Source organism: Bos indicus, chromosome 19 (assembly GCF_029378745.1).
Source record: "Bos indicus isolate NIAB-ARS_2022 breed Sahiwal x Tharparkar chromosome 19, NIAB-ARS_B.indTharparkar_mat_pri_1.0, whole genome shotgun sequence".
NCBI classification, from domain to species: Eukaryota; Metazoa; Chordata; class Mammalia; order Artiodactyla; family Bovidae; genus Bos; species Bos indicus.
Window position 1 is genome coordinate 24,080,897 of NC_091778.1, and position 24,972 is coordinate 24,105,868.

General features: G+C 57.9%; 2 protein-coding genes and 2 long non-coding RNA genes across 5 annotated transcripts; 2 read left to right on the top strand and 2 right to left on the bottom strand.

The window, feature by feature from the left end:
- Positions 1 to 1,506: 1,506 nt before the first annotated feature.
- On the bottom strand, positions 1,507 to 4,047 carry LOC139177522 (uncharacterized). Its single transcript, XR_011561950.1, has 2 exons — positions 3,913 to 4,047; positions 1,507 to 3,218 (listed from the first exon to the last, which is right to left on the bottom strand). It is a non-coding gene; the product is annotated as an uncharacterized lncRNA (long non-coding RNA).
- WDR81 (WD repeat domain 81) lies at positions 3,576 to 15,907 on the top strand. The gene is made up of 10 exons (XM_019981325.2): positions 3,576 to 7,673; positions 8,586 to 8,693; positions 8,936 to 9,126; positions 9,236 to 9,426; positions 9,683 to 9,848; positions 9,941 to 10,106; positions 10,785 to 11,474; positions 12,519 to 12,664; positions 12,964 to 13,143; positions 14,532 to 15,907. The coding sequence occupies exons 1-10, from the start codon at positions 3,989 to 3,991 to the stop codon at positions 14,850 to 14,852; spliced, it is 5,844 nt and encodes a 1,947-aa protein (XP_019836884.2). The 5' UTR covers positions 3,576 to 3,988; the 3' UTR covers positions 14,853 to 15,907.
- Positions 8,585 to 13,347, bottom strand: LOC139177523 (uncharacterized). The gene is made up of 2 exons (XR_011561951.1): positions 13,244 to 13,347; positions 8,585 to 12,898 (listed from the first exon to the last, which is right to left on the bottom strand). It is a non-coding gene; the product is annotated as an uncharacterized lncRNA (long non-coding RNA).
- Positions 15,908 to 16,636: 729 nt separating the features above from the next.
- On the top strand, positions 16,637 to 24,419 carry SERPINF2 (serpin family F member 2). Of its 2 annotated transcripts, none has more exons than XM_019981326.2 (10): positions 16,637 to 16,790; positions 17,926 to 17,992; positions 18,135 to 18,176; positions 18,292 to 18,354; positions 18,629 to 18,830; positions 19,429 to 19,572; positions 19,729 to 19,932; positions 20,723 to 20,865; positions 22,479 to 22,683; positions 23,308 to 24,419. In XM_019981326.2, the coding sequence occupies exons 2-10, from the start codon at positions 17,930 to 17,932 to the stop codon at positions 23,718 to 23,720; spliced, it is 1,479 nt and encodes a 492-aa protein (XP_019836885.2). In that variant the 5' UTR covers positions 16,637 to 16,790; positions 17,926 to 17,929; the 3' UTR covers positions 23,721 to 24,419. The 2 variants fall into 2 exon arrangements, with proteins under 2 accessions (XP_019836885.2, XP_019836887.2); XM_019981328.2 differs by having other exon boundaries at positions 18,138 to 18,176.
- Positions 24,420 to 24,972: the final 553 nt, after the last annotated feature.

Consider the following 24,972-nt stretch of genomic DNA (forward strand, 5'->3'; position numbering starts at 1 on the left):
CTGGGAGTCGGGGTCACTCCAGGACAAGCTTAGTGTGACGTCCCAGGACTGACTTGGCAAGGTTGGGAGAAACTGAGCAGGGTCTTGGCCAAGCTTGGAAGAAAGAGAAATCTCACCAGCTGCCCCCGTTTACCATTATGCTTAGCACAGAAGTCCTGTTCCCTTCTTCTCACCCAAGACCCTTGGGATAGGCCCTTTCCTGTTTTGTTCTAACTTACCATATTGCCATCCTGCCACTGTGTAGGGCAAAAGCAACAGGCTTTGAGCCCAGGGTTTTTGATCACAGCACTTGTGGGAGCTGTCCTGTACACAGTAGCTTGTTTACTGGGATCCTCAGCTCACTAGGTGCCTTTAGCACAACCCCCCCCACCGACTTATGACAATCAAAATCGTCTCCAGACTGACCAGATGTCCCCTGGGGGCCAAAATCGCCCTCCATTTAGAACCACTGAGTTAGACAAACTTGGATTCAAATTCCAACTCTTACCACCTGTAAGCTCGATGAAGATACTTCACATCTCTGAGCCGCAATTTCCTCATCTACAAAATTGAATGAATAATAAAATCATGGCTTATTGTAGGGTTTTAAAAAAGAATATGTTTGAAAACACCTAGCACAATACCTGACTCAGAGTTGGTGCACTAAACTTTAGCTTCCTTCACTTTTCTCCTTGCCACATTGGCAAGAGCTAAGCTCCATCAGCACAGGCTGACTGTCGGGACTGCTGCAGGCTTCCTCCCTGACCATCCAAGCCGTGACCTCCGAGAAACTCAATATGGGGTTTGGTGAAGGAGAGTCGCTGACTTGGTGCCAGATCCCCCGAAGCCCAAGGGTGCTTGGGCTGAGATTCAGGGAGCATTTGGAAACAGAGTTATTACAGGACACAGTATTTCAAAATGTGGCCTGCAGATTGCCTGCATCAGAAATACCTAGTGCTTGTTAAAAATTCAGATTCCAGAGGTCTCAATCAGAAGTACGTCATAACGTTTGAAAAACCACGGTCTTAGGGTTTGAACTGGGGAAGGTGTCATTACCCCAGAATTTTAGAACACCAGTGCCCAGTATTGCAAAGACATCTCAATATGAGAAATGGAAAGAACTCTTAAGAGATAAGGTTAGTTACACTCAAGGTCATTGGTGCATTACAAGCTAAAACCACTAGAGGGCAGGGCACACACAAACTTGAAGAAAGAAAAAGGAATGCCTCCTTACTCTAGGTAAACTGAGAGCAGAGCAAAGAAGACTGCAAAATTTTGTTGGTACTAAGAAGCAGGCTCAGGTGCACTAGTGGTAAAGAACCCGCCTGCCAGTGCAGGAGTCATGAGACGTGGGTTCGATCCCTGGGTTGGGAAGATCCCCTGGAAAAGGGAGTGGCTACCCACTCCAGTATTCTTGCCTGCAGAATCCCGTGGACAGAGCCTGGAGCGCTACAGTCCATGGGGTCACCAAGAGTTGGACACAATTGAAGCAGCTTAACACGCAGCACGCAAGAAGCAGGCACTACCTCCAGAACCTCCTCTGGTCTTAGGTATTTAGACCAATGTTGAGGATACAAGATTGTTCAGTTCAGTTCAGTCACTCAGTCGTGTCCGACTCTTTGCGACCCCATGAATTGCAGCACGCCAGGCCTCCCTGTCCATCACCAACTACTGGAGTTCACTCAAACTCATGTCCATCGAGTCGGTGATGCCATCCAGCCATCTCATCCTCTGTCGTCCCCTTCTCCTCTTGCCCCCAATCCCTCCCAGCATCAGAGTCTTCCAATGAGTCAACTCTTCGCATGAGGTGGCCAAAGTACTGGAGTTTCAGCTTTAGCATCATTCCTTCCAAAGAACACCCAGGACGGACCTCCTTTAGAATGGACAAGATTGTTAAGAACACATAATTTCCCAAGTGAAAAAAAACAATATAGCATGATGGTTACCAAAGGGAAAACAGTGGGGGAGGGACAAATTAGGAGCTTGGGATTAACACACACACACCACTATATATAAAACAGATAACCAACAGAGACCTACCATACAGCACATGGAACTCTCCTCAGTATTCTGTAATAACTTATATGAAAAGTATCTGAAAAAGAATGAATATATGTATATGTATAACTGAATCACTTTGCTGTACACTTGAAACTAACACAACACTGCAAGTCAACTATACTCCAATAAAATTAAAAAAACAAAACAAGGGACTTCCCTGGAGATCTAGTGGTTAATTTTCTGTGCTTTTACTGCAGGGAGCACAGGGTCCATTCCTGGTTGGGGAACTGAGATCCCACATGCCACAGGCATGGCCAAATTTTTTTTTTTTTTTTTTAATTAAAAACAAAATAGTACTTGGCCAAGGAGTACAAAGAACATTAGTTTTAGAATGAGCCAGGCCTAGATTTGAATCCTGGTTCTACCACTTCCTAGCTATGGGACCTAAGCAAATTACTTAAAGTAGTCAGCTTCCTCATCCTAAAACGGATCTAAAACTATCCTCTTAAAAAGGGTTGGGGTGAGAATTTAAAGTATGCAAACTGCTTAGCAAGATGCCTGGCTCCTGATCAGTGTTCTGTAAATGGTAGCTGTTATTACCGGTCAAGGTCATGTGACCAAGCACATCAGCGGTTCTAGCTGCTTTTTTCAAGAAGGATACAGATGAAATCAAATTATGGCTGAGCCATTCCTGCTCCTCTCTAATTAGGACTTCATTTTTTTCTTAAGTGCCTTTATGGAGCTCCCACACCTCCACACCAGACTCCTACATGAGGCAAACTCTCCTTCTAGGAGTAGGACTGGAAAAAGAGAGATATTGGCCACTCGCTGAACACAATGGCCTGTCAATCCTGTAAATGAGTCAGAACCGAGACCTCTTGAAGGAGTCCTGTAGTTCTGGCCCAGCTCGCTGGTTTCTGCTCCCTGACGTGCTGCACCGTCCCCCCAGCCATGGTGGCATCTGCAAGGCTCAGACAACAGCAGGCAGGCTCTGTCATACAGCAGAAGCAGATCTTCAACAGGAAGTCTTGGGGGAACATTTCCATCCTGGCTTTTCAGCCTGGTCAACTTCTCTCCCCAAGATTGCCCAGAATTTTTATTTTATTATTAGAAAAAAAAAAAAAAGGCTTTAAAAGAGCTGTCAGTGGGGAAGACTCCAGAGCAGATCTGTGCCCCAGTTTGGTGAGTTTCCATGCTGCCACTTGGAAAAGCCTCTTCGGAGGTTCTTGTTTTTTTACCTGTAAAATATGAACAATAATAACCGCCCTTCCTAAATCACTGAGTGTTGCCAGGGCCAAATGTAATGTTACTACTGAAACTTCGGAAAATTAAAAGCTCTTTCTTTTGGAAGGCAGCATAGAGGCGGTGAAGGGACTTAATGTGAAAAGTCCCAGCTCTGCTTCAGGTTTCTTATCGGTAAAACCAGAGGGAGGTGGTTGTGGCGGCGGATGCGGCGGCTGCGGCGGCGGGGGTGACCACCTGGTTAAAGGCTGCCCTCTCTAAGGGAAACCCTCCCTAGGTCCGCGTCCCAGCGCTTGAAGGAGGAAGTAAGGAGGGAAAGGGAAGTCTCGTGGGCCGCTCATAGCCCCCACCCCTGCCCGATTCAGCCCGGGAGGAAGCGAAGCCGCCACCAGGCCTAGCAGGGTGCGGGGAAGGAGAGGCCGGCGGGCGGTGGCGCGGCCTAGAGGAGGCGGGGTTCCCGGGCTCAGTCGAGCCACGTGCGGTTGTTTCCGTACCGGGGCGATCACGTGAGCAGCGTCAGCTGACCCGTCACGGTGGAGCCTGGCGCTGGCGCCCCTCAGCCCCCGCCCGGCCGCGCCCGGAGCGCAGGACCCTGCGGAGGGGTAAGAGCGCCCCCGCGGCCCCACTCTGTCCCCGGCCCATCCCCGCCTCCTCCGCCCCAGCCCCAGTCCCTCGCTCACCCCTACCCACCTGGCATCCCGGAAGCCGAGGCGAGGGGGCTGTGGCCGGGCTCATCCCCGCGCTGCCCCCAGGCGGCCAAGAGGGGATGGCCCTGAGGAGCAGGGGGCGGGAAGTCGCGCTTACCGCGAAGGCGGAGGACTGGTCACCGCCCCCGAGCCCCGACATGGAGGAGCTGCTCCGGAGCGTGGAGAGGGACCTGAACATCGATGCCCGACAGCTGGCTCCGGCCCCGGGGGGCGCACACGTGGTGGCTCTAGTGCCCGCGCGCTGGCTGGCCAGCCTCCGCGAGCGCAGGCTGCCCCTGGGACCCTGTCCGCGCGCCGAAGGCCTGAGCGAAGCGGAAGTCAGGACTTTCTTGCAACGCTCCGTGCAGAGGCTGCCTGCCGGCTGGACTCGAGTCGAGGTGCACGGGCTGCGGAAACGAAGGCTCTCCTACGCGCTGGGCGGCCTGCCTTTTGAGGAGGGGTCCAGCACCCCGGAGACCCTCACTCGCTTCATGCAGGATGTGGCTGCCCAGAATTATCGCAACCTGTGGCGCCACGCGTATCATACTTACGGGCAGCCCTACAGTCATAGCCCTGCCCCCGCGGCTGTCCCTGCCCTGGATTCAGTGCGACAGGCTCTGCAGAGGGTCTATGGTTGCCCTTTCCTGCCACTGGGTGAAGCTGCACAGTGCCCCTCATATGCCAGAGAAGGCCCCTGTGCCCCTCGGGGCTGCCCTGCCTCTCCCAGTCTTCTGAGAGCCGAGGCTCTGTTGGAGTCACCGGAGATGCTCTACGTGGTCTACCCGTATGTGCAGTTCTCCCTGCACGATGTGGTCACCTTCAGCCCCGCCAAGCTGACCAACAGCCAAGCCAAGGTGCTCTTCATTCTCTTCCGTGTGCTGAGGGCCATGGATGCCTGTCACCACCAGGGACTGGCCTGCGGGGCCCTGTCTTTGCACCACATCGCCGTGGATGAGAAACTTTGCAGCGAGCTCCGCCTGGACCTGAGTGCTTATGAGAGGCCCAAGGAGGCAGGGGATGAGGAGACCCCGGAAGCAAGAAACGGGGCAGGTGTCGAGCCTGGCGAGGAGGGACGACGGGGACCTGGGTGTCCCACCTGCCAGGAGGAGCTCAGGGGCCTTGTGCTAGACTGGGTCCACGGCCGCATTAGCAACTTTCACTACCTCATGCAACTGAATCGGTTGGCAGGTCGGCGGCAGGGGGACCCCAACTACCACCCGGTGCTGCCCTGGGTGGTTGACTTCACCGCGCCCCGTGGGCGCTTCAGAGACCTGCGCAAGTCCAAGTTCCGCCTCAACAAGGGGGATAAGCAGCTGGACTTCACCTATGAGATGACCCGGCAGGCGTTTGTGGCAGGGGGTGCAGGCGGCGGGGAGCCACCTCACGTCCCTCACCACATCTCCGACGTGCTTTCTGACATCACCTACTATGTGTACAAGGCCCGGCGCACACCCCGGTCTGTGCTCTGTGGACACGTGAGGGCGCAGTGGGAGCCCCACGAGTACCCGGCCAGCATGGAGCGAATGCAGAGCTGGACTCCAGATGAGTGCATTCCCGAGTTCTACACCGACCCCTCCATCTTCTGCTCCATCCACCCTGACATGCCTGACCTGGATGTGCCGGCCTGGTGCTGCTCCAACCAGGAGTTCGTGGCTGCCCACCGGGCGCTGCTGGAGAGCCGAGAGGTGTCCCAGGACCTACACCACTGGATTGACCTCACCTTTGGCTACAAACTACAGGGCAAGGAGGCTGTGAAGGAGAAGAACGTGTGTCTGCACCTGGTGGACGCCCACACACACCTGACCAGCTATGGCGTGGTACAGCTCTTCGATCAGCCACATCCCCAGCGCCTGGCAGGGGCCCCTGCCCTCGCCCCTGAACCTCCCCTCGTCCCCAGGCTATGGTTCCACACCATCCAGGAGAGCAAAGGCCGGGAGGACTTCCCTGCACAGCTTACGAATGGGATGGGCAGGACAGTTTTGGAGGCTACTCCCTGTGAGGCTGGCTGGGCCAGGGACAGGCCCGGGGTAGGGGAAGATGAGTTGGAGCAGGCCACAGAAGCTCTGGATTCCATCTCTCTCGCTGGGAAGACAGGTGACCAGCTGGGACCGTCTCCCTCCTCTACTTCGTCCTCCAGTCAAGTCCCGCCAGGCCTCTTGCCTTTCTCAGGGGCCTCAGCCTCTCGACCGGGCCGTCGGAACAGAGCTGCTGGGACAGACCCCAGGGAAGGTGAGGAGGGCAAGATTCTTCTTCCGGAGGGCTTCAGTCCTCTGCAGGCTCTGGAGGAGCTGGAGAAACTAGGCAACTTCTTGACCAAAGGCCTAGGGGGCCACTTGGAGGTGCCTGAGCAACCCTGGGTTCAGCCCCCCGTGCAGCTGCGGGACCTCTTTCATCGGGACATGCAGGCTCTGGGGGTCCTGTTGGCTGAGATGGTGTTTGCCACCAGGGTCCGGACGCTGCAGCCTGATGCACCTTTGTGGGTACGCTTCAAGGCTGTGCAGGGGCTCTGTGCACGCCATCCCAAGGAGGTCCCGGTGTCTCTGCAGCCCGTGCTGGACACACTTCTGCAGCTGAGTGGCCCTCAAGGCCCCGTGGTTGCAGGGAGGGGCAAGCTGGACCCACTGTTTACATATAGGCCCGTCTCCCAGGGATTGCCCCCACCCTGCCCCGCCCAGCTCCTCAGCCCCTTCAGCTCTGTGGTCCCCTTCCCCCCATACTTCCCCGCGCTGCACAAATTCATCCTCCTGTACCAGGTGAGGCGCGTGGAGGACGAGGCCCAGGGGCGGGAGCTGGTCTTTGCCCTGTGGCAGCAGCTGGGTGCCGTTCTGAGTGACATCACCCCTGAGGGCTTGGAGATCTTGCTGCCTTTCGTGCTGTCACTCATGTCTGAGGAGCACACGGCCGTGTATGCGGCCTGGTACCTATTTGAACCTGTAGCCAAGGCCCTGGGCCCCAAGAATGCCAATAAGTACCTTCTGAAGCCTCTCATTGGGGCCTACGAGAGCCCCTGCCAGCTCCACGGCCGCTTCTACCTGTACACTGACTGCTTTGTGGCCCAGCTGATGGTGCGGCTGGGCCTGCAGGCCTTTCTTGTCCACCTCCTGCCCCACGTCCTGCAGGTGTTGGCTGGCGTGGAGGCCTCCCAGGAGGAAAACAAGGGCCTGGCGGGGGCCGCCGAGGATGAGGAAAGTGGGCTCCTGGGGTCCGGGCCCGGGTCCTGTGCCTTTGAGGAGGAGATCCACATGGAAAGGGAGCCTGCGGCTGCCTCGGGCCTGGGGCTCCCGGACTACACCTCTGGCGTCAGCTTCCACGACCAGGCTGACCTCCCCGAGACGGAGGACTTCCAGGCCGGGCTCTACGTGGCCGAGTCCCCTCAGCCCCAGGAGGCTGAGGCTGTGAGCCTGGGCCGGCTGAGCGACAAGAGCAGCACCAGTGAGGCCTCCCTGGGCGAGGAGCGGGTGGCCGACGAGGGGGGCGTCCCGGTGGACAAGAGCAGCCTCAGGTCAGGCGACAGCAGCCAAGACTTGAAGCAAAGCGAGGGCTCCGAGGAGGACGAGGAGGAGGAGGAGGAAGGCTGTGTGGTGTTGGAGGTGGGGGAGGGGGAGGGCGAACAAGAAGAGGTCCCTGAGACATCCGAGCTCATGCTCTCCGACACTGTGCTGTCCATGGATACGGTTGTGGCTGGCGACGCCGGGGCCAACGGGGAGGAAGAAGAGGAGCCACTGACCGAGCAGTCGGAGGGCAAAGAACAGAAGATCCTTCTTGGTGAGTTCTTAGGCCTGGAGGTGTTGGTCTGATGGTCGTCATCTGCTGAGCTCTGCACTGAGTGGTGGATGGAGCCGATCTACACACAGCAGAGACGCGGGCCTGCCCTCCTAGAGCTCATGTCTAGCAGAGGAGATGCCACGCTGTAGGCAGGAGTTCTGTTAGTGCTGCAAAGAACGTGGCTGGTTACTACGAGGGAACATAAAGTGGGACTTAGATCTCGTTTTCAGGGGTCAGAGAAGACTTCCTTGAAAGTAGTGCTGGTGGAAGTTCAATGAGGAGGAGAAAGCTGGGCAAACATGGCAGGGTCTGTGGTGGGAAGGGCATTCCGGGCAGAGGGAACAGCATGTGTGAGGCTCTGAGGCTGTCGTGGTTCCATTCAAGAACCTGTGAAAGGCCAGTGTGGTTAGACTGAGAGAGTGAAGAGAAACGGAGAGGGTGGAGGGCACCTCCTCATTTAGGAATTGGGGGAGAGTCACCATAAGAGTAACCTTCCTGCAGTTTGTGCCCAAGTAGGGCTTCCCTTGTGGCTCAGCTGGTAAAAAATCCGCCTGCAATGCGGGAGACCTGGGTTCAATCCCTGGGTTGTGAAGATCCCCTGGAGAAGGAAAAGGCTACCCATTCCAGTATTTTGGCTTGGAGAATTCCATGGACTGTATGGTCCACGGGGTCCCAAAGAGTCGGACACGATAGAGCGACTTTCACTTCACAGAGGTGCCTGGAGCTGCCCCAAAGCCAGACTCCCACAGGCTGCTCTGCTAAAGGGAGGGTGGGGCCTTGGGGCCACCACGCTCAGGCTGGGCTCCTGGGTGGAGCTGGGACCAGTGTCACTAGGTGGGGCCCATGGGGTGGGGTGGGGGAGTCGTGAGCCCCTGTTATCTGATGCACTCAGGGACTACTCCCGCCCTGCAGATACAGCCTGCAAGATGGTCCGCTGGCTGTCCGCCAAGCTCGGCCCCACCGTGGCCTCTCGCCATGTGGCCCGGAACCTGCTCCGCCTGCTGACGTCGTGTTACGTTGGTAAGATTGAGTATGGGGCTTCCTTCAGCTCTTTGTCCCTCTGGCCCCCTGTAGTGGATCCTCCACGTTCTCATCTCAGACCTCCTCCTGGGTCCCAGTCTGCTGTGAGTGCCTTCCTTGCTTGGGTCGGGTGCAAGGAGACCCCAGGCTGGAGTGAGCATGAGCGGCCACTGCAGTTCCCGAAGGGCTCCTCCCTCTCACTGTCCACGGGCTGCTCAGGACTGCTGGCCCTTCCTTGGCAGGGCCCACCCGGCAGCAGTTCACCGGGGGCAATGGCGAGAGCCCCCCGCTGAGCGTGGGCAACATCTATCAGAAGAGACCGATCCTGGGCGACATAGTGTCGGCGCCCGTGCTCAGCTGCCTCCTGCACATCGCCCACCTCTATGGGGAGCCTGTCCTCACCTACCAGTACCTGCCCTACATCAGCTACCTGGTCAGTTGGGATCTGGGGGTGCTGAGGAGCCTGAGGGCTGACCCAGGACTTCTGGGGGTTACAGGGGGTCTGTGGGGCCACCTGGCCCTCATCTGCTCTGTTGCCATAGGTGGCCCCCGGTAGCACCTCGGGCCCCAGTCGACTGAACAGCCGCAAGGAGGCGGGGCTGCTGGCTGCTGTGACGCTGACCCAGAAAATCATCGTGTACCTCTCGGACACCACCCTCATGGACATCTTGCCCCGAATCAGCCACGAGGTCTTGCTGCCCGTGCTCAGCTTCCTCACGTCTCTCGTCACCGGGTAAGTCTCTGCCCACATCCCCCACCAGGGAGCAGCCCAGCAGAGGGGGCTACCCCAGGGTGGGAGTGGGGTGTCAGACATCCTGTTCCTCATCCTGGCTGGGTGACCCTGAGCAAGCCACACTTTTCTGTGCCTCTGTTTCCTCATCTGGTTTGGATGAGGTGGTCTTACAGCCCCTTTTGTTTACAGCTTGTAATAGATTCTGGACAAGCCCTCTAGACTGGGGATCACTGGAGCTTATAATCTCTGTTGGCAGGTTCCCAAGTGGAGCCCAGGCCCGGACTGTCCTGTGTATGAAGACCATCAGCCTCATCGCCCTCATCTGCCTGCGTATTGGACAGGAGATGGTCCAGCAGCACCTGAGTGAGCCTGTGGCCACCTTCTTTCGTGTCTTCTCTCAGCTGCATGAACTTCGGCACCAGGTGGGCAGATGTACCGGGCAGATGTACCTGGCAGCTGCGGGCTGGCCAATGGCCATGGCCTCTGCTAACTCCCCAGGGCTTCCTGCCCACAGGATCTGAAGCTGGAGTCCGTGGGCCGCAGTGAGGGCCAGCTGCCAGAGGTGGCCTTCTCTGATGGGCAGCTGCGTCCGGCGGACCCCGCCCTGCTGGACGAGCTGCAGAAGGTGTTCACCTTGGAGATGGCATACACAATCTACGTGCCCTTCTCCTGCCTATTGGGTACTGCCGCATCATGTCCCCTCCCAGCCTCTGCAGCTACCATTCTTCCCCTGGGAGGGCCCCACTTCCCGTCCCTGGAGTCAGTAGTGGTTGTTAGGTGCAGTTTTCTGGGTCAGAGCCTTAGACCTCTGAGTCCCAGTGACATATAAACAGAGACTGAATTTTGGCCAGTTGGGGGTGGGGGGGCACAGGAGTGGCCTAGCCTGTCCCTGGGGCAGGGAGGGGAGCCAGGCTGCCGGACTGATGTCTTAGGAGCCGCCCAAGAGGAATGAGCGGCCCACCATTCACGTAGCTTCCTGTGCAGGCCTGGCCCTGTGCCGAGTGTCCACATGTGTCATCTCCCTGAATAGTATGAGCAGCCCTGGTCGGATGTGTTGTCATCCCTGCGCTGACATCTGAGCCGTGGGAGGCAGAGCATCACGTGTCTTGGTCCCTGTTCTGTTTCTGATGCCCGGCGTGGCACCTAGCTCATAGGAAAGATGCTCACATGTCCATACTGAAGGCGTGAATCCAGGTTTTCCTGGGAGGAGGAAGCCGGCTCAGAGACAAAGAGTTACTTGCTGAGAGTTGCACAGCCAGTATCTTCCCTGTGTGCTGTGGTTCCCAAGCCCCTTGGGTGGGTGGCGGCAGTTGCTGGCCATCTCCCTTCATCTCAGGACCTCTCCCGCTCCCATCCAGGTGACATCATCCGGAAAATTGTCCCCAACCACGAGCTGGTAGGGGAGCTGGCGGGGCTGTACCTGGACAGCATCAGCCCGAGCAGCTGTAGCCCTGCCATCGTGGAGCCCACCACGCCCAGCACCGGCCCGGAGTGGGACCCCCAGGGTGGGGGCTGCCCCCAGGACGACAGCCACTCGGGGACCTTTGGGAGTGTCCTGGTTGGGAACCGCATCCAGATCCCCAATGACTCCCAGCCTGACAGCCCCGGCCCTCTGGGCCCCATCTCTGGGGTGGGCGGCGGGGAGCCTGGCAGCCAGAGTGAGGACAATGCGCTGAAGCGGGAGCTGCCGCGGAGCGCACATGGGCTGAGTGGGAACTGGCTGGCCTACTGGCAGTACGAGATTGGCGTGAGCCAGCAGGACGCCCACTTCCACTTCCACCAGATCCGCCTGCAGAGCTTCCCAGGCCACTCGGGGGCCGTCAAGTGCGTGGTGCCCCTGAGCGGCGAGGACTTCTTTCTGAGCGGCAGCAAGGACCGCACCGTGCGCCTCTGGCCACTCTACAACTCCGGGGACGGCACCAGCGAGACGGCCCCACGCCTCGTCTACGCCCAACACCGCAAGAGCGTCTTCTTCGTGGGCCAGCTCGAGGCCCCGCAGTGTGTAGTGAGCTGTGACGGGGCTGTGCACGTCTGGGACCCCTTCACAGGTGAGCGGGCCCGGGTGAGGCCTGTTCTGTAGCTGCGGTTCTGTCCTCTACCAAGGGTGGCGGGTTGGGGTGTAACGGTGTGTGGTTGGGGGTGATGCAGTGAGTCCACAGAACGGAGCATTTAGGACTTGGAATCCATCAGACTTGAGTGTGAGGGTCTGCCAGCTTCCTTGCTGAGTGACTGAGCAAGTCCCCCTGCTGCTGGGAGCATCGATGTGTATGTGTGTGTGTGTGTTAGTCTTTTGGCCATGCTGCCGGCATGTGGCATCCTAGTTTCCCGACCAGGGATTGAATCCGTGCCCGCTGCATTAGCAGCGCAGAGTCCCCAGCTACTGGACCACCAGGGAAGTCCCTGGACACGTCAGTTTTCCCATCTGCAAAATGGGAATCAGAACAAATGCTTAAGTAGATAACGCGTAGAGGTTTGGCTTAACATGTAGCATGTAGTATCCTGGTTAGTAAACAGTTGCTTGCTTATTTTGTGTTGTCATTGTAGGGAAAAATAAGGTTAAAAATCAGGGATTGGGGGGATGGAGTAGTATCAAAGCAGACGGTGGAAGGTGTAGCTTTCAGCCAGTTTGCTATGTGAATAGAGAAGCCTGGCATGGCCACAGAGATGTTAATAGAAAGATGGGAGGGTCAAAAAACATCCTTAGTGTTCGTTGAGATCTGGGATGTGGGAGGCAAGTATGGGGTGGGTAGGGGGGATAGGGGAGAAGGAAATGGCAACCCACTCCAATGTTCTTGCCTAGAGAATCCTGTGGACAGCTGAGCCTGGTGGGCCGCCGTCTATGGGGTCGCACAGAGTCGGACACGAATTAGCATGCATACATGCATTGGAGAAGGAAATGGCAACCCACTCCAGTATTGTTGCCTGAAGAATCCCAGGGACAGAGGAGCCTAGTGGGCTGCTGTCTATGGGGTCGCACAGAGTCGGACACGACTGAAGCGACTTAGCAGCAGCAGCAGCAGGTGGGATAGGAGGAATTGGGGCTCTTCCATCAGTAACTGGAACCCCATACCCACCATGTCTTTCCTTCACAGGGAAGACTCTTCGCACGGTGGAGCCATCGGACAGCCGGGTGCCCCTGACTGCTGTGGCCGTCATGCCCGCCCCCCACACCAGCATCACCATGGCCAGCTCTGACTCGACCCTGCGCTTTGTGGACTGCAGGAAGCCAGGCCTGCAGGTCAGGAGCGACCCTTTTTCCAGCCCTGACCTGGGTGCCTGGCAGGGAGGAGAGAAACCCCTCCCCCCACCCCTGCCCCCCAGGAAGAGAGGAGCCCAGGGTGGAGTTTTTCACTGGAGACAGATCACCTGCAGCAGCAAACCCTCCGGGGTGGGGGTGGGACTCTGGCCAGGGATCCTGGGGGCCTCTCCTTGATGGGTAATGAGGCTCTGGGGGTTGGAGGCTGAGCTGCACCTAGCGGGGGGAAACACGGGTTGGACTGGGCAGTGGAGCCCCAGCTTTTCCTCCTCTGCCGGCAGCATGAGTTTCGCCTGAGCAGCGGGCTGAACCCCGGGCTCGTCCGCTCCCTGGCTGTCAGCCCCAGTGGCCGGAGCGTTGTGGCCGGCTTCTCCTCGGGCTTCATGGTGCTGTTGGACACCCGTACAGGCCTAGTTCTGCGTGGCTGGCCTGCCCACGAAGGGGACATCCTGCAGATCAAGGTGACAGGCCAGGTCCCCTCCCCTCCTGCCTGACTGGTCCAGCCCTCACCTCTGCTTAGGGCCCACCCAGGACGGGCCCCCCTGCTGATGTCCTTCATACCTGCTGGAGGATTGACAGGCAGGGCGGGTCAGGAGCCAGACTGCACCTCAAGGACTTGAGCAGGAGGTGGGCCCCGGGGGCGGGAACCAGGGGGCCGAGCTGACCCTGAGCTTCCTGGAGATGTTCTAATGAATAACCCTTGTCCATATTTGTCTTACTTGGGGGATCAGGGGTCAGGCCCTGTCCATGACCCAGTCAGGTTAAATAAAGCTCAGCTGGGAGGCTGTTTACTGCCCCCAGACCACTGAGCAGAGTCCATGCCCCTTGCTGGGCTGTCCTGGTGGGGGAAGGGGCTGTCCTGGTGGGGGAAGGGGCAGGTCAGGCCTGGGAATCCTGCTCCCACCTCCACCCCGCCCCATTTTTTCAATCACAGACCTCAGGGAGGTCCAGGCAGGGAGGAACAGGGCTATTTGTGGGAGGGTTTTTCCAGGCAATTGGGAGTTCCTCCCCAACCTAAGTGGCAGCCAGGGGACATGCACTGCCACTGCTGGGGGCAGGGCACCCCTGGCTCCTTCCAGGGCCCCCTAGGTTCTGTTGTTGCTAAGTTGTGTCCAGCTATTTGTGACCCCATGGACTATAGTGTGCCAGGGTTCCCTGTCCTTCACTATCTCCTGGAGCTTGCTCAAACTCATGTCTCTTGAGTCGGTGATGCCATCAAACCATCTCATCCTCTGCTGTCCCCTTCTCCTCCTGCCCTCAGTCTTTCCCAGCATCACAGTCTTTTCCAGTGAGTTGGCTCTTCACTTCAGGTGGCCAAAGTATTGGAGCTTCAGCTTCAGCATCAGTCCTTCCAATCAATATTCAGGGTTGATTTCCTTTAGGATTGACTGGTTTGATCTGGGTTCTGGATGCCTCTAAATTCTGACTTTCCAAGAAAGCATCAGGAGGTCCCTGGGGTCAGCCTGCATGTTAGTCCTGGCTCTGCCACTTGCTGGCTCTGTGACCTTGTATGATGACTTAACTTTCCTGAGCCTTAGTTTTTTTGGTCTGTAAAATGGAAACAGCAGCACCTATCTCATAGAGTTGTTATGAAGATTAATCATGGTAAGATGTTGAATGTGCTTGATACAACATCTTACATGTAGTAAGCACCCAAGTTACAATGATTACTGGGTCGATGATGCTTTAATATACTCATATGAGCTGATGCTAATATAATGTGGGAGGGTGTAATGTAGGAGGGTGGCAGCCTGTCCCTGACTCGGGACAACACGTCTTCCTGGGAGGAGATGTAGGAGAGAACAGGACGACTCCGGCCCCCACTGAGGCTCTCCCCTCTCCCTGGCAGGCAGTGGAGGGCAGCATCCTGGTCAGCTCCTCCTCTGACCACTCCTTGACTGTCTGGAAGGAGCTGGAGCCGAAGCCCACGCACCACTACAAGTCTGCCTCTGACCCCATCCACACCTTCGACTTGTACGGCAGCGAGGTGGTGACCGGCACTGTGGCCAACAAGATTGGCGTCTGCTCCCTGCTCGAGCCCCCTTCCCAGGCCACCACCAAGCTCAGCTCTGAGAACTTCCGCGGCACGCTCACCAGCCTGGCCTTGCTGCCCACCAAACGCCACCTCCTGCTGGGCTCTGACAACGGGGTGGTCCGCCTCTTGGCGTAGGCTGAGGCGAGATCTGGTCAGGCAGAGGTGGCACACATCGTCCAGGAAGCCGTCCCTCATCTGTGTTTCCCCAGTAGCTCCTTCCTGGCAAGCCTCAGGCCCCACGCCCTGGGTGCCCACGTGGCCTGCCAGCTAGGGTGGTGTGGGAGCCTGGGCTCCTGAATCCCCAGAGTCACTGAGGCCCCCGGAGGGGATCTCATTCATGACTTGGGGCGATGTTGCTCGGAGCCAGCGGGAAGCAGATGGGAGAGCCTGGCAGGGGCTTCCCTGGTGGCCCAGTGATTAAGACTCTGTGCTTCCACTGCAAGGGCCGTGGGTTCAGTGCCTGGTCGGGGAACTAAGATCCCACATACCGAATGGTGCGGCCAAGAAATAAAAATTAAAAAAAGAGGGAGAGCCTGGGAAAGCATCGCTGCCCTCCCTTCTCTCCAGCTCCGCCCTCTGCATCCGTATGGGGACAGGATGCTCTGGGGAAGAGGGAAGGAGACCCCCTGCCAAGCTGTCTCTACCACAGCCCCCCTCCAGCTGGCTCTCTCTGACACTGTCCTCCAAGGATAGGGAGGCTGCCCCACTCCAGGACACTGATGGTGCTTGGACTCCAGCCTCTAAGGGCTGACCACGGTCCAGGAGTTAAGAGCCTTGGGCTGGGCTCTTAAGTGTCCACCCAGCCAGGCCCTGGCCAGTGTGGGACCAGTAGGGGGAGAAAGAGGGCAGGACCAAAGGAGGGCAGATGGATGGGGCCAGATGGTGCCTGTCTGGAGTGACCCCATGCCTTGCCTGCCCACCCCTCACCACAGTGTTTGTGCCTTGAGCTGATGAGGCAGCTTCTGGGTCCAGAAGCCTTGAGGGAGGGGGTCCAGGACCCTGAAAGAAGGGGTGAGAAGAATCATCTCTGCATCTCAGGTCTCCCTCCCCCAGGGGGACAGGAAGACCCAGGTGTTGCAGGTCCTCGCATTCTGGAGCAGAGATGAGGTCTGAGGCTGGACCCCTGCTGCCTTCTCACTATTTGCAATAGATGTAAATATGATCAATAAATCCTGTGGAAGAGCCATGGATCCGAGTGAGGCTTTTCTTGATGGTGGTGTTCGGGGAGGAAAGGTTGGGACCCCGCAGCTTCCAGGACAGGGATGAGGAGGGGAAGCATCCTGACATTGGTTCTTCAGGTGGTTACAGGGTCCACGGCCTCTAGTTCATGCAGCCCAGAACCCTCACCCCAAGGAGGGGAAGGAAACATTGCTTCCGAGGAGGTGGGATGCTGAAAGAGGCTGCGTCCCTAGACGGCATCTTTTCTCTCCCCTCCCCCTGCCTTCTGGACCCAGGCTGGAAGCAGCCCACCAGGAGCCAGGACATGGGAGGACCAGGGATTCGCATCCTGCATCCTGATCCAGGTTTCCTCCCTTGCCTTTTGTAGCTTCCTCTTCCCTCTTCTTGGGAGGGGGAGGCAGTTCTGAGGAAGAGTCAAGGACACTGGAAGCGGGAACCTGAATGTGACTCAGCCCAGCTCTGTGTCCTTGGCTAGGTCATACAGCTTCTCGGAGCCCGACTGAAGCAGTGATAACCCCCTACTTCATGGGGTCACTGAAAGTCCCCTGTCTTTCTTGGATCTAACCCCCTGATTGAAGACAGGCTCTTGGTCTCCTGAATCTCCTTTCTCCAGGCTCAGGTGGGAGCCTGAGAACCCTCTCCCGGGGTTCCAGGTGGCTGTCCCAGTATTAGATGCCCTGGTGGGAAAGGGGCTTTTGGTCCCAATATCAATGTTTAACCGGATGTGCAGGTCAATATTTACCAGAAGAGAAGGCAACTGGAACAGTGGTTGGCTGAGAGCAAAGGTCCTGGTGGGAGGGGAGGGCTCAGCTGGGTTGGCTGGAGCGGGGCAGAGCGCGGGAGCACCAAGCGGGCCGGAGGGAGGTTGTGTACAGCAGTGAGGAGCCTGCAGAGGTAAGGGCAGGGGGGTGCCTCGGCCTGGAGCTGCCCACCTTGCTGAGGGGTCTGGGCTGAGTTTATTCAGGAGGTTTGTGACTTCCCAGCCTCCTGAGATGATGAGGTGCCAAGGTGGGGGCTTTCAAGGGGAGTCCCTCTGGGAAATGAAAAACTAGAGGTCTTTTTCTTGGTAGGAAGATTTAAAAAACCCAGGTCGGAGATTGGGGCCCTGGCCAAGGGTCCTTGTGTGGGATGCGGAGGGGCCTAGGGGTGAGAGAAAGACGCTTGAGATGGGGGCGGGGTGGGGGTGTGTGCGAGACCCACTCCGGGGCCAGGCCGAGACCTGCCCATCCCCACCAGTCATCCTGGCTTCCCGGAGTCAGCCTGGGGCTAGTGCGGGGGCCGAGGCCTGTGTTTTCCGTAAGTCCAAAGGTGGCTCTGGCCACAGTCATTCATTGGGCTCAGCCGTTGGGTCAATAAGGCCAGTCTCTGGCCCAGCTCCCCACCCCTACTGAGACCACAGGCCAGCCCACCCTTGTGGACAAGACCAGGCCAGCCAGAAAGGAGAGTTGGATTGGAGCTCTGGGGAGGGAATTCCAGTACGGAGCAGGCTTCAGGACAGGCCTTCCAGAAGAGGGGCCTTGGGAGGCTGACAGCCATCGCTGCGTGCTGGCCCGTGCAGTCAGGGCTCACCAAGACCAACTTAGGTTGGTCTCCACAATACACGTGGGATGAGGAAGGGACTTTTGCCACCATTTTACAAGATAAAGCAGAGCCCAGAGAGTTTAAGGGACACATCCTGGGTCCTCTGCCAAGAGGCGAAGCCTGGATTCAAACTCAGGTCTGACTCACAACTCCCAGCCTTGAGAAATAGGGACTTTTTCTGTTTGGGTAATATTTTCTGCCATGAACCAAAACACCTTCAGGGCATACAGTGTAAAAACCAGAAAACACAAAGCGGGAAGAAAGCAATTCGGGAGAGAGTTCGAGCAATTCACAGCTCAGAGAGACACGCTGTGGGCGTGGGTACTGCTGCTGGTGTTGTCCCCTCCGCAGTGGTGGCTCAGGACTCCAGCTGCCCATGAGCCTGTGGGTGGGATTCCTCCGCGGGTGCGGGGGTGAGGTAGGAACAGAGCCTTCCCGTCCTGCACAGGAACATGGCGCTGCTCTGGGGGCTCCTGGCGCTCATCCTCTCCTGCCTGTCAAGCCTGTGCTCAGCGGTGAGCCTGGGCCGAGGTCTGGGTGGGGCAGGGCGGCAGCTCTGGGAGAGGTCGAGGGTCTTGGAGAAAAAGAGGGGGGGTGCTGGGTTGAGGGAGGTCTTGGCTTCAGGGGTTCCCTCTCCTCTCCCCCTCCCTCTCTCAGCAGTTCTCTCCTGTGAGCACCATGGAGCCCTTGGATCTGCAGGTACTGGGGAATGAGGCAGGACAGGGAGGAAGGTCCCCAAGGGCCTCTCCTGTGGCTGGTGCTGGGTAGGGGGCTCAGGAAGGGCTGCTCTCCATCTGCTTCCTCCTTCCTTCAGCTAATGGACGGGCAGGCCCAGCAGAAGCTGCCCCCACTTTCCCTCCTCAAGCTGGACAACCAGGTACAATCAGGTGGGGCTGGGCAAGAGTGGGCGGGACCCGCGGGAGGAAGGCAAATCCGAAGGGCAAGGAAACGGGGAGGGGAGGGTGGCAGTGAGGCTGAGGCCTGAAGGGAGAGGATGGGAGGGACCCGAGGGAGGAACCTAGCCCCCAGAATGCTGTCGCCCATCGGGACAAGGCCCTGCTGTCCCCAGTACAGGGGCTTTGAAGGAAATCTTCAACAGAGCTGACCCCTTGACCCCAATGCCCCTCCCCCCCCCCAATCTGTCCCTGTAGGAGCCAGGTGGCCAGATTGCCCCGAAGAAGGCCCCAGAAGACTGCAAGTTGTCCCCAACCCCTGAGCAGACACGCAGGCTGGCCCGGGCCATGATGACCTTCACCACAGACCTCTTCTCCCTGGTGGCCCAAAGCTCCACCAGGCCCAACCTCATCCTGTCACCTCTGAGTGTGGCCCTGGCCCTGTCTCACCTGGCACTAGGTACTGGGGCAGCAGACCAGGAGACCAGGTGCAGACCAGGAGAGCTAGGAGGCCAGAAGGAACTCGCCTCCTTCCCCAGAGCTTACTATCAGGCGCTTCCTCCATCAGGGTCCCTTGAAAGTTTGTTAAAAACACAGACTCGTATCTCCATGAATCAGAGTCTCAGGGATTGGGCCCAGGATGGGCCTCTGGTGATTTTTATGCACGAGTCTGGCAGTTCCAGTGTCTCTTTTGGACTGGAGGGTCTCATGGTGGGACAGAGTCCAGAGAGGGAAGGCGATGGAATGAGGTCACCCAGACTAGCAGCAGCGGAGATGGAAGTAAAACTTGGGTGTCCTGACCCTCAGGAGGTGGGAGGAGACAGTGTGGTCTCGTGGGCATGCTCACTGTAGATGTTCAAGGGGGACAGGAGGACTTCCCTGGTGGTCCAGCACTTAAGACTCTGCGCTTCCATGGCAGGGGACATGGGTTTGATCCCTGGTCTGGGAACTAAGATCCTGCAATGCTGCAAGGCACAGCTCCGCCCCCCCACCCAAAAAGGGTTAGGAAAAGATGAGGGGGTGGGAATGCCCACTGCTGCTGTGTCCTCCCTGCTCAGGTGCTCAGAACCAAACGCTGCAAAGGCTGAAAGAGGTGCTGCATGCAGACTCAGGGCCCTGCCTGCCCCACCTGCTCAGCCGCCTCTGCCAGGACCTGGGGCCTGGGGCTTTCCGGTTGGCTGCCAGAATGTATCTGCAGAAAGGTAGGTGTGGGTGGGGGCAGACACTGCCTAGGTAGCTAGGTAGTGCTCTGGGGTGGACAGGGTGAGGAAGATGGACGTGGGCTCAGGCAGTTTGTTGTAACGCTGGTGGCTCTGGAGCCCAAGTCCTGGCAACAGCCTGTGCTCCCTTCTGTGTAGGATTTCCCATCAAAGAGGACTTCCTGGAACAATCAGAACAGCTCTTTGGTGCAAAGCCCATGAGCCTGACGGGAATGAAGGGGGAAGACCTGGCGAACATTAACCGATGGGTGAAGGAGGCCACGGAAGGGAAGATCGAGGATTTCCTCTCAGATCTGCCAGATGACACAGTGTTGCTTCTCCTCAATGCCATCCACTTCCAGGGTGAGCTCCTCCCCTTCTCGGTCCCCACCTGCAGCCCCTACCCCTGCCCTGCAGGCATGCTTTGTTCTGAGGGTCCCTCCTTCTCCCCAGGGCTAGGCTGGGAGGCGGTGGAGATGGTGGGAGATAGGTCGCAGTGTTGCTGGGAGGAGGCCCAGGAACTGGATGGGGCTTTCGTGGAGAGTTCCCTAAGAGGAGCACATGGCAAGCCACTCCAGTATTCTTGCCTGGAGAATCCCAAGGACAGAGGAGCCTGGTGGGCTACAGTCCATGAAGTCGCAGAGAGTCGGACATGACTGAGCGACTAAGCACAGCACAGCCCTGGGAGTAGTGGTAATAGTAGTAGCGTTAGTCACGTCCAACTCTGTGACAGCGTGGACTGTAGCCCGCCAGGCTCCTCTGTCCATGGGTTTCTCTAGGCAAGAATAGTGTCTTCAGAGCATCGTCCCAATCTGGGAACTGAACCCGGGTCTCCTGCATTGCAGTCTGATTCGTTACCGTCTGAACTATAGGGAAGTCCTCCCTAGGAGGAAGTGAAGTCTAAAAAAACCTGGGGTAATGGGGGGATTTCCTGGGAGCAGAGCAGGGTAGGGGGAATGAAAGCCCAGATTCTGCAATCGCTCCAGAGAAGACACCTCAGATCACCTGGGTATCACCTGGCACGCCACTGCCTGGGGCCTTACCCTCCACCTTTTGTCCCTTTAATGGGTTCTGGGTGGGACGGGGAAGAGGCTAGTGGTGTAGACCCTACCTTGGTCCCAGTCTAAATGGCCCTGCCCTCTGTTGGATGCAGGCTTCTGGAGGAGCAAGTTCGACCCGAACCTCACACAGAGAGGTGCTTTCCACCTGGACGAGCAGTTCACTGTGCCGGTGGACATGATGCAAGCCCTCACGTATCCGCTGCACTGGTTCCTGCTGGAGCAGCCTGAGATCCAGGTTACCCCTGACTGCTCAGGCTGGGCCTGGGTGCTGGGAGGTGGGAAAGGAACTGTGCAGCTGCGGACACCATAGGGCTCAACAGTGCACCCCCCTCCCTTGCAGCCTTGTCACTGGGGCAGGTGGCTCTGAAAAGTCTCGCGGGGCCTCACCCAGGGGGACTGAGACTCGAGTCTCTTTGAGGTTCATTCCTTGGGCGTTACTTGTGTGCAGACTCTGTCCCAGGCACTGCGGTTCAGTGGAGAACAAGGAAAACCAAATCCAGGAAGACGCACAGTGCCTGAGCAAACGTAGATCAACAGGATAATTTCAAAGAGTAGGGGGAGGTATTTTAGCTAGAGTGGTCAGAGAGCCTTCTTTGAGGAAGAGACATTGTTGAGGCCCCTTTGGCTAAGGGGATTCATTTCAAGGACCTGTGGGTTGTGGGGCAGCACAAGCTCTCAGCAACCCGAAGCCTTTGAGATGCGACTTGAGCTCTCGCATGCTCCTTAGAAAGGAGGGTCTGATTGGGATGGCTTGGTCAGCTTCCTGATGGAGCGTTCTGATTAGAGAGAGGGCTATGCCGTGTATCTCAGGTGCAGCCTCCCGTGCTTCTAGCCTAAACATGGTCCCCTTGGCCTGAGCGAGCACTGGTCCCTGGGCCAGTCAACTGAGGTGGCAGTGTTGGTTAATTTCACAAGGCCGTGACTGAGAGGGGCTGTGGGCAAGGCGGGTCCCCTGGAACAGTGTCCCAGCCTCTCTCCAGTTCACCCTGACACGTGGACCATCTGATTCACCTCCCCACCAGGCTGTGTCCTGCCCACACTTCCTTCACCTTTTAATTTTTAAAATTTTTTGTCTGTGCTACTTGGCATGTGGAATCTCAGTTCCTCAACCTGGCATTGAACCTTTGTACTGGAAACGTGAAGTTTTAACCACTGGACCACTAGGGAAGTCCCTTCCTTCATCCTTTAGTCTCCATCCTTTGCCCTCCTCGGCCCTCCTCTTCCTCGCACCCTCTGCAGGCTGGCCCAGGCAGCCAGATACTGGCACTCCCCCTCCCACCGCAGGGGTCCTGCCCCCTGGGTGCTCTGCCTGGAGGCCGAGGGGTCACATCCACTAGGGCCCGTGGAGCCCAGTGCTTTTCACCCTTCTTGGACTGCAGAAACACCCATTCACATGAAATCTTACCCCAAATCACAGTATAAATAGGCAGCCAGGCAAGTCATTGTTGGAGGAGAAGGGAGTAGAGAGGGTACCCGCCTCCAGCAGGGAAACCTGGTCCATTGTACACAGGGAGGAAGCGAGAGGTGTTCACCGGGAGTTCCTCATCCCGAGTCACGGGCTGGCTGGCAGCAGAGGAAGAGAGAGAAAACCACCATTTATTGAGTGAGCACCGCCTATGTGCAAACACTCTGCTAGAAGCTTTAACAGTGTATCTCTTTCCATTACATGTCAGCTGGCAGTGTGGGCAGGTAGTGTCACTCTGCCCATGAGGAAGTGGAGGCTCAGGGAGGCCCCCTCCCCTGACACACCTGTGAAGGATGGGCTGTCTCATAAGGGATGCTGGCCCAGCTCCCACCTGGGCCTGGGCGCTTTCTGGCCCTCATGGTGTCTCCTTCCCCTGTCTGTAGGTGGCTCATTTCCCCTTTAAGAACAACATGAGCTTCGTGGTCCTGATGCCCACCCGCTTTGAGTGGAACGCGTCCCAGGTGCTAGCCAACCTGACCTGGGACATCTTGCACCAGCCCTCGCTGTCGGAGAGGCCCACCAAGGTCCAGCTGCCTAAGCTGCATCTCAAATACCAACTGGACCTGGTGGCCACCCTCAGCCAGCTGGGTAAGGAAGCTGGGCATGGGACAGCCCCCCCACTCAGGCTAGGTGGGCTGGGTGAGGAGGAAGTTTCCAGCTGGCAGGTCAGAGTCAGAGCTAGCCTTGTGTCCTGGACTTTTCTGGGGCTTGGGGAGGTGAAAACCTTTGGATCCTCTCTCCTGGGGAGGGGTGCGTGGCCCGGCCATTGAGGGCCTGCTCTGCCCAAGACTGAGCACTGTAAAGAATCCTGAATGGAAAACCAGAGTAGCACATGAGCCTCCCTGGCTCCCCTGCAAGAGGCACGGGAAGCCCACCATGTACAAGGAGCTCAGTCTTATGGGGTGGACAGGTGAGGAATCAAGTACTTAGAATTCAGCATAAGTGCTAAGATAGAAGGCTTCTCTCCAGTTCACCTGGGAGAACACTGAAAAGGCACCAGGCACCTATCTGGACTTTGGGGCAGGCAATCAGGGAAGGCTTCCTGGAGGAAGGGGCCTTTAAGCTGATACATGAAGGTTAAACAGGAGTTAACCAGCCCTCTGTGAGTTCAAGGTGTTCCCTGACCAGGATGCCAGACACCCTTCCAGGCAGGTCCAGGCAGCCTGTGGGGCAGAAGGCAGCTCTGACCAGCCATCTGCTGCCCTGGGGCAGGCCTGCAGGAGTTATTCCAGGCCCCGGACCTACGTGGGATCTCCGATGAGAGGCTGGTGGTCTCCAGCGTGCAGCATCAGTCGGCACTAGAGCTCAGCGAGGCCGGCGTGCAGGCGGCCGCGGCAACCAGCACGGCTATGTCCCGCATGTCCCTATCCTCCTTCATCGTGAACCGCCCCTTCCTCTTCTTCATCCTTGAAGACAGCACGAGCCTGCCCCTCTTCGTGGGCAGTGTGAGGAACCCCAACCCGGGCGCGCAGCCGGAGCGCAAGGAGCAGCAGGACTCCCCCGACGGCAAGGACTCCTTCCAGGATCACAAAGGCCTCCCCCGCGGAGACAAGCCCTTCGACCCAGACTTGAAACTTGGGCCGCCCTCGGAAGAGGATTACGCTCAGCCTAGCAGCCCCAAGTGAGGGGCTGTGGCCTCCAGCATCCCGAGTCTCTGCTTGGACCAACATCTCAACTCGTGTGACTCTTTCCAAAAACAGCTTTGTGGGATTGGGGCTGGGGGCCTGGGGAGGGCAGTCTGGGAGAGGGGAGGAAGGGAGCGTTCTCTTGTCTCCTCTTGGGTAGTTTGGGGTGGGGTGGCGCTGGGAGGAGGGCAGGCATCAGGGAACCATGGGCCTCGGTCCCACATCGCTTCTTCCAACGGGGCCCAGAGGGTGTCCTGGTTTGGGGCTCAGACAGAGGGGTAGCGGTGGGTCATTTTGTTGGGAAGGTAGGTAGTTTATTCCCTAGGGCAGCTGTGTGCCTCCACACTTGTTTACCAGAGAGGGAGGGACAGGGAGGAGGGGACACCCTGGCTGAGGAGAGGGGGCGGCTGTCTTGAGGTTGCACAACACGGGTGGAGGTTGAGCTCCCTGCACCACTGCCTCCTGAGCTGCCCAGGGCCCACCAGCCTCCCGCTCACTGTCACCTCAGTCTCCCCGCTGGTCCTTGGAGGTACCAACACTGCCAAGACTCCTCTTCTTCCTTCTCCCCTCTGCCCCCTCTGCGCCGTGTCTCAGTGGCTGAGAGGGTGGGGAAGGGGGGGCATTAGCTGCCAAAGGCTCTTTTGTAAAGTTTTTGTAGTGATTTTTACGCCACCTGAATAAAGAATGAATGGGCCTGTCTGCTTTGATGTCATTGTTTGGGCTATGGGTGTGAGCACAGGGTGCTGGGGGAATGCGGGAATGAGGCTACCGAGCAGACGCGAGGAGAACCACTCTGGGCTCCGGGAAGCAGCCCTCTCCGTGCCACGTCTGGCCTCTGGCCACTCGCCAGCCCTTGTCCAGCGCGCAGGCCCTCTGACCTTGCCAGCCTGGCTCTGCTCTCAGCCTGGTCCTCTCTCCGGGCCTCAGGCAGCCGGCAACAAAGGTGGCCCAGAATAGCGCCAGCCTCCTGGTCTGGGAGAAGAACTGGCAATTAGGGAGCTTGAGGAATTTCTAATTACACGCCGGCCCCCTCTGTCAGGAGCTGGCGCCTGCCAGCCTGGGAAGGGAGGGGAGCAGGCGGCTGGGAGCGCGGGCTCCAGCTGGAGACTGTCAGTGCCTGACGATTTGGGGGAAGCAACTGGGGGCACTTGGGCACAGGGCTGGGGGCTGAATGGCTGTCCACGTGGGTGGGCTCTTGTCTGTGAGTGCAGGGTGTCTGCGTGGCAGCAGCCACTTGCAGCCCTGTGGTGCA

Bases quoted from the DNA above. Each gene is read 5' to 3' on its own strand.
- WDR81 (XM_019981325.2), top strand. From the start codon at position 3,989: ATGGCCCTGAGGAGCAGGGGGCGGGAAGTCGCGCTTACCGCGAAGGCG. The intron at 8,694-8,935 runs GTAAGATTGAGT...CTTCCTTGGCAG, and splicing joins GCTGACGTCGTGTTACGTTG to GGCCCACCCGGCAGCAGTTC. The intron at 9,127-9,235 runs GTCAGTTGGGAT...CTGTTGCCATAG, and splicing joins TGCCCTACATCAGCTACCTG to GTGGCCCCCGGTAGCACCTC.
- SERPINF2 (XM_019981326.2), top strand. From the start codon at position 17,930: ATGGCGCTGCTCTGGGGGCTCCTGGCGCTCATCCTCTCCTGCCTGTCA. The intron at 17,993-18,134 runs GTGAGCCTGGGC...TCCCTCTCTCAG, and splicing joins TGTCAAGCCTGTGCTCAGCG to CAGTTCTCTCCTGTGAGCAC. The intron at 18,355-18,628 runs GTACAATCAGGT...CTGTCCCTGTAG, and splicing joins TCCTCAAGCTGGACAACCAG to GAGCCAGGTGGCCAGATTGC.